Genomic DNA, 13,485 nt, shown 5'->3' on the forward strand with positions numbered 1-13,485 from the left:
AAGATAGTAGAGGGGAAGCCAGATAGTAGAGCCCGGCCAGGGTCTGGGACTGGTTGCAGGGATTCAGGGGCCTCCACCTCTGAGCTCCATCCCAAACTCCTCACCAGCCCACACTTGCCGACTCCCAGGGCCCTGGCCAGACAGAGTTCCCCATGGCACATAGCAGGAACCGCCGTCCCCGCTGAAGGACGAAGGTGTGGGCGAGGGGAAAGGCAGCCGCACTCCTGTTGCACATCCTCAGGGCCGCCCCGAGGGTCTAGGGGCAGCTGGGGATGCTGAGAGTCTCCGCCGGAGCACTGTGGGCCTCATGAGAGTTTCTGCGTGCCCACAGGTGGCGCAGAATGCAGCCCTATACACGGGGGACCCCAACCTGGGACTGGAGCTGTTTGAGGCAGCAGGGGACATCTTCTTCAATGGGACCTGGGAGCGGGAGAAAGCCGTGTCCTTCTACCGGGTGAGTTGGCTGATGAGGGCGGGCCTGCTGCCTAGAGGGAGGGCCGCCCCATGCACTCACTTGCTTCATTCCTGGGTGGCTTCACCCAGGATGATCCTGACCCCCAGCCCCAACCTGGGAGGGAACATTGGAGGGACAGAGGCAGCTCTGGGCTTACAGGACCTCAAACTCCTGGGAGGCCAGTCCTACTCCATCTGGCAGATAGGAAACTGAAGCCCAGAGATGCATAAGGGCACAGCGCAGGACACACAGCCCGACCATGGAGGGACCGGCACCAGGGCCAGGACTGCATGCATCTACAAGTAGAGCAGCTGCTCCCTGCCCGGCCAGCCCACAGCCTGCAGCCCAGCCCTGGGGACAGAGAAACACCCACTTTTAGAGCAGGAGGGTGTTGGGTCCTACTTGTCAGGCTCTCATCAGCCGGGGGTTGGGGGCACTGGTCTGAGGTTACTGAGACAGGCTGCAGGTCATACCCCAGCTTGCTCATGGCCCAGCGGCCCTGTGGGCGTCAGGGCCTCTCCAGGCTGACTTTCCTCCTGGGGTACAGAGCTGAACAGAGATGCCACAGGATAACGGGGTACATTTGGGGCTTTGAGGGATACCAGGCCTGACCCGCCTGTTTGTGTGGCAGGATCGGGCACTGCCCCTGGCTGTGACCACAGGGAACCAAGAGGCAGAGCTGCGGCTGTGCAACAAGCTGGTGGCGCTGCTGGCTGAACTGGAGTCGCCCCAAGAGGGCCTGGAGTTTGCCCACATGGCCCTGGCGCTCAGCATCACCCTGGGTGAGCCCTGCACCCCGGCCCCCCAGGGCCTCTACCTCTGACACCTGCAGGGTCAGCGCAGAAGACAAAAGACAGGGGGACCCCAGGGCACCTGCGGGGCTGCAGGTCACCCTCTCCTCTGCAGGTCCCAAATCTGCCCCTGGATGGTGCGGGGCCTGTCGGAAGTGTCCCACTCACTGGGTGGCTGGGCTCTCCTTGTCAGTTCTGTGGCTTCCTCTGCCTCTTTCCCTGCTGACCACAAGGGCCAGCCAGTGTGCCTTGTGTTCTAGACACCTCAGGCTTCTCTCTGGCCCCTACACACATGCCGAGCTGGGTCAGTCATGCTGTTCCATATGTTGTCCCTTCCCAGTGTCTGTCTCCGCACTCAGCCAGCCCCACTGTTCTCTGTCTGGAGATGTCCCAGTCCCCTCAGTCCCTGACACCCCCTGTCCCGGCCCCTAAGGGTGCCATCCCAGGCCATGTGTCTTCCCCCAGAGAGAGGCACACAGTCAGTGTGCAGCAGGGTTTGTGTGCAGAGCCCACGGAGGTGGGCTGGAAATTGGAGGGAGCTGGTGACTCCCCAGGGGTGGCGGAGGAGCTGCAAATACAGCAGGAAGGGTCCCTCTCTTGTTGGGAGGCTGCCCGGAGTCCTGGTACCTGCCGTGCACAGCCGGCCTGACTCTGGGGCCTCCTGCTGACCCCTCCGGGGCCATGTGCAGGCACAGAGCTGGAACGTCCACCTCCCTCGGTGGACAGGGAGCAGACAATATTAGGCCCACTGTGCAGGTGGGGAGACTGAGTCCTGGGACCGGCTGGAGCTTTTGAGACGATGTCGGCGTGGGGGGCCAGGGCTGGCCTGTGCCCCCACCACCCCCACAGCCGTATCCTCACGCGTGCCCCCATCCCTGTGCCTCCAGGGGACCGGCTGAACGAGCGCGTGGCCTACCACCGGCTGGCCGCCCTGCACCACCGGCTGGGCCACAGCGAGCTGGCCGAGCACTTCTACCTCAAGGCTCTGTCGCTTTGCAACTCGCCCTTGCAGTTCGATGAGGAGACCCTGTACTATGTGAAGGTGTACCTGGTGCTTGGTGACATCATCTTCTATGACCTGAAGGTGAGTGGGGGCGGGGGAGGCAGGGCTCAGGGCACGTGGTGGGTGGGGGAGCCAGCCCCGCTTGGAGTGGGATCGCAGATCGCAGATCCAGGCCTGGCCCCGGCCCTCCTGCCGCGTGGTCTCGGCCTCCGCCCGGAGCTCCAGACCAGGCTGTGAGGAGCAGGCCAGGTCAGCGGACGTGGTCCGAGTCCCACCCAGGCCGGGCCCTGCCCTTGAGAGCTCCACGTCCAGGGAACAGTCTGACATGTGAGCAGACGTTGGCCACCACTGGGTAAAAACAAACAAAAAAGTGTGTAGTCAGGGCAGCCTCCTGGAGGAGGTAACTGCAAAGCTGAGTCTTTTTTTTTTTTTTTTAAGATTTTATTTGTTTATTCATGAGAGACATAGAGAGAGAGAGAGGCAGACACAGGCAGAGGGAGAAGCAGGCTCCATGCAGGGAGCCTGATGTGGGACTTGACCCTGGGGCTCCAGGATCACGCCCTGGGCTGAAGGCAGACGCTTAACCACTGAGCCACCCAGGCATTCCTGAGTCTTAACAGTCCAGCGGACGTTCGCCTCCAAAAGAGTGCGGGGGATGAGGTCATTCTCCGGGGGGTGGGGGAGGAGTCACCACTGCCCCCAGATACCACGTTGTAAGGTGCTACCCAAGTCCTGGCACCTCCTCCAGGATGCCTGCCACTGTGGACAGAGGGATTCTTTCCTGGAATCCTAAGTCACAGAGGGAAACGGGCTAGGGATGGGTTGTGGCCTACCCTGGGGTTTGTAGCAAGGACACCCCTGCAGGCAGCCTGGCTAGATCCTGCCCTGCTGGAGCTGGGGGAGCTGGAGCTGGGGCTCTCCCCGTCTCCCAGCCCCGCAGTGGACACAGACCAGAGCCTGGAGACGTCTGCATGCTGCCCTATGGGCAGGTGCCCCCATCGCCCCACCCTGGGTATGGTAGCACTGCATGGCACAGTGTCTCTGCTCCGTGTTGGCTGAAGGGGGGAGCAGGGGCTGACGTCTCCAACCCCCCCCCCCCCCATGGCACCTAGGGCCTGGGGCAGCGCTGGAAGCCCCCCACCCAGTTAGCAGCCACCAACTGCCTGCCTGGGGCAGCCTTGGCTGTGCACTGTTGACACCTGGTGGTCAGAGGTGGTCACTGCGGCCTCCTGCTATGTCAGAGCCGACAGTTCTTTGGGGAGCCTGTGGGCAGTGGTGGGTACTGCAACTTAGCCTCACTGTGTTCCAGTCTGTGTGATCCAGGCTCTGTACGATCCAGGCTCTATGACATCCACACTGTGTGATGGAGGCTCTGTGTGATCCAGGTTCTGTGATCCAGGCTCTATGACATCCAGACTGTGATGGAGGCTCTGTGTGATCCAGGCTCTGTGATCCAGGTTCTGTATGATCTAGGCTCTGTGATTCAGGCTCTATGACATCCAGGCTGTGTGATCTAGGCTCTGTGTGATCCAGGCTCTGTGTGGTTGGCTCTTCTCATGCTTTACTGTTCTAGAGGAGTGGTGCCCCCACAGGACAGGGCAGAGACAGAGGCCGGCATGGTCAGCTAGTCAGGGTAGGACTAGGAGCCGCATGGTGGAGCTCCAGTGCCAGGGACCCTGGGACCCACCACCCTCTGACCCAGTGAGCCTGCATGCTTCATGTATGTGCCTGCTGTCCCAGGCTAGGCTCTGCGCTGGGCCTCCCCCGTGTAGGTGTGCAGAGCCTGGCAGTAGGGCAGAGCTGTAGCCAACCTCACCTGAGCTCTGTCATCTGTGGCGTGTGTCCCTGACCCCTGGGCCACTGAGGAACACAGCCGCACAGAGGTTAAAATCCCAGAGTCTATGTGATTGGTTACTAAGCAGCTCTGCATAAGAAGGGGAAACTGAGGCTGGAAGATGAACAAATGTGCTCAAGATAGGAGTCAGGGAGCTGGGCTCAGAGGTACTCAACCTGACACCAGGCCCTGGGGATGAGACCTTATCTCTCCATGGTCTCACGGGACAGGAAGGCAAGGTCCCTGGGCTTGGGAGGCTGGGGTCCAGTGGTTTCCCAGCTGTGCCGTGGCTGCCATCAGCTCCACGTCTATCATTAGGGTCCACAGCCGACTTCATACCCTGCAGCACAGCCCAGGAGAGACGGAGGCTCCTCTGTGTGCCCCCTGCACGGACAGGCATGGGAAAGGCTGCTTGGAGGTTGGGGGCCGTGGGCATCTCTGCCACTGTACAGCACCCCCTGTTACCTGCACATGGGGGCATCAGGGCTGAATGAGCATGACTTGAATAGGACAGATTTGGGTGTGAATCCTGCATGTGCCCCCACTGGCTGCTGCAGGCACATGTGCACACACACGTACACGGATACACACCACTCCCCTACCACCCACAGTGGCCAGTTCCCTAGTTGGGATGTCCCCTCCTCCAGGAAGCCCTCCCATCCTATACCAGGCTGACTCAGGTGCCACCTGGGGCTCCCGCAGGCTGCTGCTCACCCCTGTGGTCAATGTGGTCCTGGAATGGGCCATGGCTCCCACCTCACACTGGGCCCAGTGCCTGGAGGGGCTCAGAGCAGCTCCGAGTCCCTGCTGTTCTGTTTTCCTGAGCCCGCGCTCTGTGCAAGGGCAGTGAGGAGCCAGGGCTGCTGACGGTGTCCTGGGAGCCATCCCAGGCAGCGGAGGGAAGGGCCGGGTCTGGGTTTTAGAGTGGTCCCTCAGGAGGGGCTGGGGCGGACACGACGGGGAGGCCGGGCAGGGCAGCAGCCTCCGGAGAGACGGGCTCGCGAGCCCCCGCCTGCACCCAGGGACGCGTTAGGGTCAAATCTGGCTGAGCCACCGTCTCTCCCCCAGGACCCCTTCGACGCGGCCGGGTACTACCAGCTGGCGCTGGCGGCAGCCGTGGACCTGGGCAGCAAGAAAGCCCAGATGAAGATCTACACGCGCCTGGCCACCATCTACCACAACTTCCTCCTGGACCGCGAGAAGTCCCTCTTCTTCTACCAGAAAGCCCGGACCTTCGCCACGGAGCTTAACATCCGCAAGGTCAACCTGGTCCCCGAGCGGTGCTGGGGGCGGGCGCCCTGGCTGGCCCCCAGCCCCCCGCCCTGAAGACCCCGGCCCATAGGAGTGGACTCCCCACCTCTCCTGGGGTCTCTGCGGGGCTTGTTTCCTGGGAGACGGGGGTCAGACAGCAACCGATGATTTTGTGGAAACCTGCTACAGCCTGCAAGACCCCTCCCCTGGTCTGCCTCTGGGGGAGTGTCAGGGACCAGGCCCCATCCCTGGGGACCCCCCTGGTCTGCATCCCGTCCTCAGCTGTGAGCTGGAAGGACAGACCCGGGCCAGGTCCCCCTGCCAGCCTCGCACACCCCAGTTCCTGGTGTCAAAGCGTAAGACGGCTGCAGGTTTCCTTGGGCATCTTCTCCCTCACCCATCCCCTCACAGCGTGTCTGGCTCTAGCTCTGCCTTCAGCCCTCAGACTGACCTCCAGAGCCAGCCCATTTGGGACTGTTATTGTCTCCATTTCCAGTTGAGGAGATGGAGGCACAGAGAGGTTAGGTGCCTGGCCCACAGTCACACAGCAGGTAGGTGGGGCTGGGTGTATACCACCTGCCCGCCTGCCTCAAGGGATGTGTCTTCATTAGAACCTAAGGGCAGGTCCTGGAAGAGGGTGTCAGCGCCTCGCTGTCTCTCCACCCCTTATCTGTGTCCCAAAGGCACCCTTATCTGTGTCCCAAAGGCAACAGTCCCCGGTTCCTTCGGGGCCCCAAGGGAAGGTGGCCCCAGCGCTCTCCAACCTGAGCATCCTCTGGCCCAGCCTGGCCCGTCACCCGCAGCCCCGCTGGCCCTGCGTGGTCTGCTGCTGAGCTTGTCTAAAGGCCCATCTGCACCGCCAAGTGCCAGGGAGCCTCGATTTACAGGCAGGGAAATAGTCTCAGAGAGGCCGTGGGTCTCCCGGGTCGATCTCCCCCACACGGCATCATGTCACTCTCCTCTTTTTCTTTAATTTATTTTGTTAAGTAAGGTGAAATTTACATAAAATTAACCATTTAACATGGACAGTTCAATGGCATTTTGTGTATTTACAGTGACGAACATGTTTTCATTGCCCCATGGAAAACTGGCCCTAGAAAAGTCACTTCTCCTTCCCCCTCCAAGAGCCTCCTTGAGCAAGAGGGGAAGCTGAGGCCGGCAGAGGGACTGGATGGTGGGCCAGAACTCTGGGTCAGGACCTGAGCCCGGGAGAGGTTGCAGGCCCCAGGGGCCCCAGGGAAGGGGGCAAGGGATTGGGGTCTGCGAAGCCCCGGGTCCCTGCCCGCTCAGAGCTGGCCTGCAGGTTTCCCCCGGGGCCTCTCCCACCAGGGAGCAGCAGAGAGCCTTCCAGAAGCTGGCGCAGAGAGGCTGCCCAACCTCCCAAACTTGACCCCAAAATGCCTTCTAGAGGCGGGAGGGAGGGCGTGGAAAGCAGGAGGCGGCCTCACTGTAATTGAAAACAGGACGACCTGATGACCTGGTGCAGCAGGCAGCGGCACAGTAACCCCAGGACAGATCTCGGGTCACTGACTGCGGGGCGCCGCCCGGGCCTGGGCCTGCAGCCACCCCGCAGCGGACGGGGCCAGAGGGCAGGGTCACTCAGGGGCCCCACCACCTGCCTGGGAATCCGTGCCCCACCCCCTGACCTTCCCAGAGCTGTCACTCCCACCCCCCGCATCCAGGGTCCCACGCCCCCCACCTGCCGGAACCCTGATACCCCAGGGCAGCAGACTTGGTGGTCCCAAGGGGGACTTCGGTCGCATAGCCCCTAGGTTCCCATCCCAGCCCCCCCACTTAGAGGCTGGGGACTTGGGGTGAGTTCATTTCCCTGAGCCCCAGTTTGGTCAAAGCCAAGCTGAGGCTGGTGACCCCAGTACTGGGAGTCAAGGGAGGATTCACAGAGCAGGGTGCTTGGTGCCAGATCCAGGGCTGAGGTTGCCTGTTTGTTCTCGATGATACTTAACACTGCGGGAAGAGCACCAACAACCACAGGCTGAGTCATCTGGTCAAGTCCCGTAGCTTCTTAGACCCTCGGTCTCTTCTTTTGTAACCAGAGACAAACCCTACTTCAGGGTCCTGAGAAGGAAGAGTGAAGACGTGCCCGGCACAAAGCGGCTCGTGGAACCGGGCAGCCGGTCCCTTCTTTTCAGCCGAAGCCAGGAGGTGGACAGAGGCCAGGACTCCAGTGTTGCTCTGCCCCTTCAGGGAGCAGGGCCTGGGCAGCAGCCCCCTGACCCATCTGTCGGCAGAGTGAGTGTGGGATGGGCCCGTGGCTGGCACCTGTGCACCAAGTGAGCACCCAGCCAGAAGCCCTGCTGCCCCTGCTGTAGAAGAAGGCGTCCCCACCGGGTCCTTCGGGGCCCCCGGCCACGCAGGTTCAGCAGGCACCTCCTGCACACAAGCTCCGTGAACTCCCGCAGGTCATGCGAGGACAAATGTCAAGCCAAATCCAGGTTGGCCTCTAGCTTTGGGCGAGGCAACACTGAGTGACGGATAATGACCGTCCCAAGGAGGCACAGCGTCTGTCCTCATCCCCACCATGGAGCGACAGCAGCCCCGTTGCCTCCAACCGAGGGGCGGGCAGGGGCCGTGGAGGGTGGGTGTACCTGACACCAAGCTGGACTCTCCCAGGCCAGATGTCTGGGGACACAAGAGCTCGCCGCAGGGAGAGCTGGACCCCCGCCCCGCCCCACGAGCAGAGGACCTCCCTTGTGAAGGGGAAGGCAGGTCTAGGCGGCCCTGAGGGTCTGCTGGGCCCAGCTTCATGCCCCTTCGACTCCAGGCTGCATCTTCGTCCTGTGTTTGGGGGAAGTCAGCCTGTGCTTCCCGGCCTCCGGGGCTGGCCCGGCCTGGGCAGGGGGCCGCCGGCCACCAGCTTCACGACTGGGGGACCCTGTCTTCCAGCCACAGGCTGGGCATCTGTGCAAGGCAGGGCTCTGCCTCCCTCTGACCCCATGTGACCTGGAGTACCCCGCAAAGGCCCCCTTCATGTGCCAGGGCGCCTCGCCCCTGTGAGAGCTTGGTTTCCTGCTGTGTGGAGGGTGTAAGGAGATGTCCTGACTGAGCTGTTAGATTAGCAGCAGCACATGAAGCTAGCTAGCATTTTAACAAACCGGGGTTTACTAAGGTCACCGGGTTGATGAGAAAAGGGGAAAGAAGACAAAGACACCTGTGCACCTGCCGCCCCGGCCATGCTCTCCAAGCTCCACTAGTCCACATGTGAGGCTTTGGGGTACAGCTCCTGGTCCTGCACCAGGAGGCCAGGAAGGAGCAGGGAGGGAAGCCCAGGATCTCAGCCACCCCCCAGCTGGCGTGGGACCCAGACAGTCTGGGCTTTACCATCTTCCTTCCCCGAGCAGAGGGCAAGCTCTGCACTGGGCCTGCATCCTTGGGCTTGGGGAGCTCTACAGGGCCTCGTTCCCTCCCCAGGGCAGCCGTCTGTAACTGCAAGCACGACCCTTATCCACCCATGCTGTGCTCACCAGGCCAGCCCTCACCTCCAGCCAGAACCAAAAACATTTCACAACCTCTGTGGCTTTGGGCGGCGTTCGCACGGCATCCCAGGAAGAAAGAACGTAGGACTAGGGGTGTGACTGGGAAACGGGGCGTCCCCCAGACACACAGGGTGGGCTCTGCGTCTGTGACGGCTCTGCTGAGGCTGTCTGCAGGGTGGGGGGACCCCTCTGGGGACCTATTAATGTGGGGAGGTGGTGAGGCTAGGGAAAGGGCAGGGCTGGGTTTTCAGGGAAGTCCAGGGAGGACGATGCAGCTGTGTCGGGCTCCAGAGCGGGCCCCACCCCAGGGGAGGGCAGCAGGGGTGGCAAATCCCTCGCCAGGACTGGACAGGTTGGTAGCAGGCACCTGCCCTCCCATCCCCGTGGGGCAGCTCCTGTGTGCAGCACGCTCTGCATCGGCTCCTACCCAGGCTCACGGCCCGCCGGCCAGCAGGGAGGACCCCGTGGAGTGTGGTCACGCCTGGTTCAGCCCGGGCTTCTCTATCCAGCACCACAGACACACCCATCCCCGACTGGGCCTGGATCCTGGGGCTGAGTGCAAGGTTGGGTGGGCCCTGACTGAAGGACATCTGCTTTCTGGGGAACACCCCAGAGGGCCCTGTCTGGGGACAGGGTCACCTCTCACCTCTGCCAGTCGTGAGGGACAGCAATCGCTGGGCAGGAAGGGACCTGCTGGGAGCTCAGCTGCTCACCTGGCTGTACCCCGACCTCAGCCAACACTGTGGGGCAGACCCAAAGACCACCCCAGGGCTCACTCCGTAGATGCAGGGAGGCATTCCGTGTCCTCCCATCCCCACGTGGGATAAATACTCTCAGCAAGTGGGGAACAGGCCTGCCTCAGCGGACAAGGGCTTTCTGCCCACCGTGGAGTCTAAGCAGGTTCCGTGTGAGCTGAGGAGGGGGCCGGGTGGCGCCCCCCACTTCTAGTCCACATGATACTGAAGGTCCCAGAAAACCAGCAAACCAAGGACAAGAAACAGGTGCACAAGGGTTGATAAAGAAAAAACAAGTGGACACCATCCACAGATGGTACAATCGCTTGCATGGAAAACCTGCATCTCCGACAGCCTCTGGGATGAACAAGAAGGTTTCCCAGCGAACAAAGGCAGCTCTGCCCCTACAGACCCACAGCTCTGAGTTGGGAAATGCAGTTTGTATTTTTAAGGATTTTTTATTTATTCATGAGAGACACACAGAAAGAGAGGCAGAGACAAGGCAGAGGGAGAAGCAGGTTCCTTGCGGGGAGCCTGATGTGGGACTCGATCCCAAAACCCCGGGATCACACCCTGAGCCAAATGCAGATGCTCAACCGCTGAGCAGCCCAGGTGTCCCAGGAAATACAGTTTTAAAAACTACACTGTTCAGAGTATCAAGAATGTATACAAATATCTGGGAATAAGACTAACCAAATAGTTACTGCGTGCATGAGTGGGGAATGGCAACATGGTAAAGATGTCGGTAGCTATGCAGCAATTGAAAAAAAAAAAAAGAAAGAAGAAAAGAAAGAAAGAAAGAAAGAAAGAAAGAAAGAAAGAAAGAAAGAAAGAAAGAAAGAAAGAAAGAAAGAAAAACCCATGTAAAACTTTGCAAAGAGAGAGGCTCTAGAATTTGTACCAAAGAACCAAAGGTCAGGGTTAGCTGACCACAGAACTCCTAAAGAGGACAGAGTTGCGGAGGGGGCACGTCCCCCATGGATCTGATGGTTTATTCTAAAATTACTTCCTGAATATAGGGCACTATCCTACATTCCTTCTTGAATGTAGGACAGGTAAATAAATGACTATGAAAAGACAGACCACCTAGAATTGAGCTAGCAGACGTGTGGACAAGGCACACAGCACATCGACCTGCAGCCAGGCCCCTCGCGGCCACCGTGGGCACCCCGGCCGGTCCACGTGTGAGGTGGTCACCACGCCACCGGGCTCCTCAAACCCCCGAGCCCTGTCAGATTAAATCCCAAAGATGTGGAAAGCAGAAGAGGTGTGACCTCCTCAAAAATAAGGAGCATCTTTTCATGAGGCCGAGTGGGGAAGAACGTCTCCCACGTGGCGAGCAGCACCAGAGGGAAAGGACGACGGATGTGAAAGCAGCACAGCGTGAGCTTGACCGCGTTTGGGTCATAAACCGTCACCCACGAAAGCCACCACTTGGACGCGACGGAAGGACGAGCCATGGGCTTGGAGGAGTCACCTGCGTATCCCAGTGGTGTCACTGTGTGTGTGTGTGTGTGTGTGTGTGTTTCCTGCGTGTAATACTCACAGTACGTGCATGCATGTGCATAGGATATAACCGCACGCCCGCACACGCACAGAGTTGGTGAATTATTTAAAATAAAGGGGCAAACATGGCAGCAGACAAGTTATGGAAGCGGAAGGCAAAACGGCCAAAGGTCCCACCCTGGCGAGATGCCAGCCCATCCCTGTGCACCGGGGGCACCGGCGGGGACACGGACACGGGAGCTCCGTGCTGTGAGGCAGGATGGGCACCTCCCCGGAGAGCAATCATCTGGTGCCTTGTGGTGTGAGCTAGAAACCCCAGAAGCGGAGTCCACCTGCTACCCGACGTGCACAGGCGTCAGTGCACAGCGGGCCCCACACGTGAGCCCCAGGAGACGTGCAGGTTCGCACTGAAGCACCCGTGGTGACGGCAGCTGTGCCAGGAGGGGAACGGGCACATTTCTTCCCTGGAGAGAGGGCATCCCCTCCCCTCGTGCGTGGCTCTGGCTGGTGGATATTAGTGCCCGGGACACAAGGGGAGGCCTAGAAAGCCTGGCCACGTGGGAATGGGCTGCCTACCATGTGTGGGGAGCCCTGAGGCTCCGCCAGAGCCAGCTGCGCCTTCTGGAGAACACGAGACCTCCAGGAGGAGATGTGAGGTGCCCCCGATGGCTGCCATCCACATGAGTGCAGCCATCCTAGGTCACGAGGTCACACGGTCACTCAGACACCAGCCACCAGCCAGGTGCCTGCACACAGATGGCTTAGTGGCCACCGGCCAGACTGGCCCAGACACTGGTGAGTTTCGTAAAATGGCTCTTGCGGGGACGCCTGGGTGGCTCAAAGGTTGAGCGTCTGCTTTGGGCTCAGGGCGTGATCCTGGAGACGTGGGATCAAGTCCCACATCAGGTTCCCTGCAGGGAGCCTGCTTCTCCCTCTGCCTGTGTCTCTGCCTCTCTCTCTCTGTATCTCTCATGAATAAATAAAGAAAATCTTTTTTAAAAGACAAAATAAAATAAAATAAAATAAAATAAAATAATAAAATAAAATAAAATGACTGTTGCTTAGCCTCCCTAAGTATTGGCGTGGTTTGCTTGCAGCAGGAGCTGACAGATAGGAAACCCTGACAGTCTCCTCCAGGGCCAACGGCAGGAACAAATGCATCGTGTCCATTAGGGAAATGCCGTCCAACTGCAACAGTGGATGAAACGTCACAGGCGAATCCAGCAAACATCAGTTAGATGCAAACAGCAAGCTACGCAAGATTGCACACAGTCTGACACGGCTGGTGGGAGGCCTGCTATCTTGAGGCTGATGCCAGCGGTGTGAACCCTCCCAGCCTGGCGAGTCTTGGGCTGCCCCTCCCACCCCGAGGTCCCAAGGTCGGCGCAGGGAGGGGATGCGGTTGTCCCGCTGTCCTGGGCCTGTACCAGCCCCCACGGCACCCCCTTACCCCTTCTCCCCTCTGGCCCCCACACCAATCTGCAGCCCTTGGCTTTGTTTTTAGTTCCAGGAGGGCTGGGCTCACATGGCTCAGAGCAAGGCTGAGAACAGTCTATGGTTATGAACCTCGGTTTAATAGACGGGGCACAGTGCCCCAAGACAGTTGCCTATTAAAAATGGATATGGTTGTAAAAGAACCTAAAGTTATAAAATAAGTAAGTCACAGGGATGAAACGTATAGCAGAGGGAATATGGTCGACAATGTGGTAATAACCTTGTCTGGTGGCAGATGGCAACTACTCTGACCGGGGTGAGCATGGAATACTAAGAATAGGGTATGTGTACTACAGACGTACGAGCAGCCAGATCTGGGCCCCCCACCACAGCACGTGCTGGCGAGGACACAGAGCCACAGGAGCTCCTGCTCACCACGCTGGGGACGCAGAATCACCGGTGCAGATGCTCTGGGAGATGGTCTGTCAGTTTCTTACCAAACTAAACATTTACTATCTGATCCAGCAATGAAGCTGCTTGGCATTTACCCAAAGGAGCTGAAAACTTGTCCACACAAAACCCTACACACAGATATTAACAGCAGCTTTGTTCATAATTCCCCAAACTCAGAAGGAACCAGGATGTCCTTAGTTGGTGATGAAGGAATAAGCTGTGTCCATCTAGATGGTGGATTATTCAGTGTTAAACAGAAACAAACTGTCAAGGCACAAAAGGGCCTGGAGGAGCCTCAGGTGCACGTCACAAAGAGGAAGAAGCCAGTCAGCAAAGGCTGTGTGCTGTAGGAGTCCCTCTGCAGCACATTCTGGAAAAACAGAGCGACGATGGGGACAGGAAGGAGACCAGTGGGTGCCAGGGGCTGGGGTTGGGGACGAGGACCCCGGGGGAGCACGAGGGTGTTTAGGGTAGCAAAGCTCCTCTGTGTGATACCACAGGGGTGGACACCTGTCATTCCGCGGTGGTCCA

General features: G+C 59.5%; 1 protein-coding gene across 1 annotated transcript in view; it reads left to right on the forward strand.

Moving 5' to 3' along the window:
* SH3TC1 (SH3 domain and tetratricopeptide repeats 1) overlaps positions 1-6,359 on the forward strand; it is a 48,214-nt gene extending 41,855 nt beyond the window's left edge. Inside the window, 4 exon segments of the mRNA XM_041752431.1 lie at positions 332-454; positions 1,086-1,236; positions 2,133-2,329; positions 5,151-6,359. Coding sequence (XP_041608365.1) covers positions 332-454; positions 1,086-1,236; positions 2,133-2,329; positions 5,151-5,408 — 729 coding nt within the window. The 3' untranslated portion in view covers positions 5,409-6,359.
* The last annotated feature ends 7,126 nt before the right edge of the window (positions 6,360-13,485 follow it).

The sequence above is a fragment of the Vulpes lagopus genome, chromosome 4, assembly GCF_018345385.1.
Source record: "Vulpes lagopus strain Blue_001 chromosome 4, ASM1834538v1, whole genome shotgun sequence".
NCBI lineage: Eukaryota > Metazoa > Chordata > Mammalia > Carnivora > Canidae > Vulpes > Vulpes lagopus.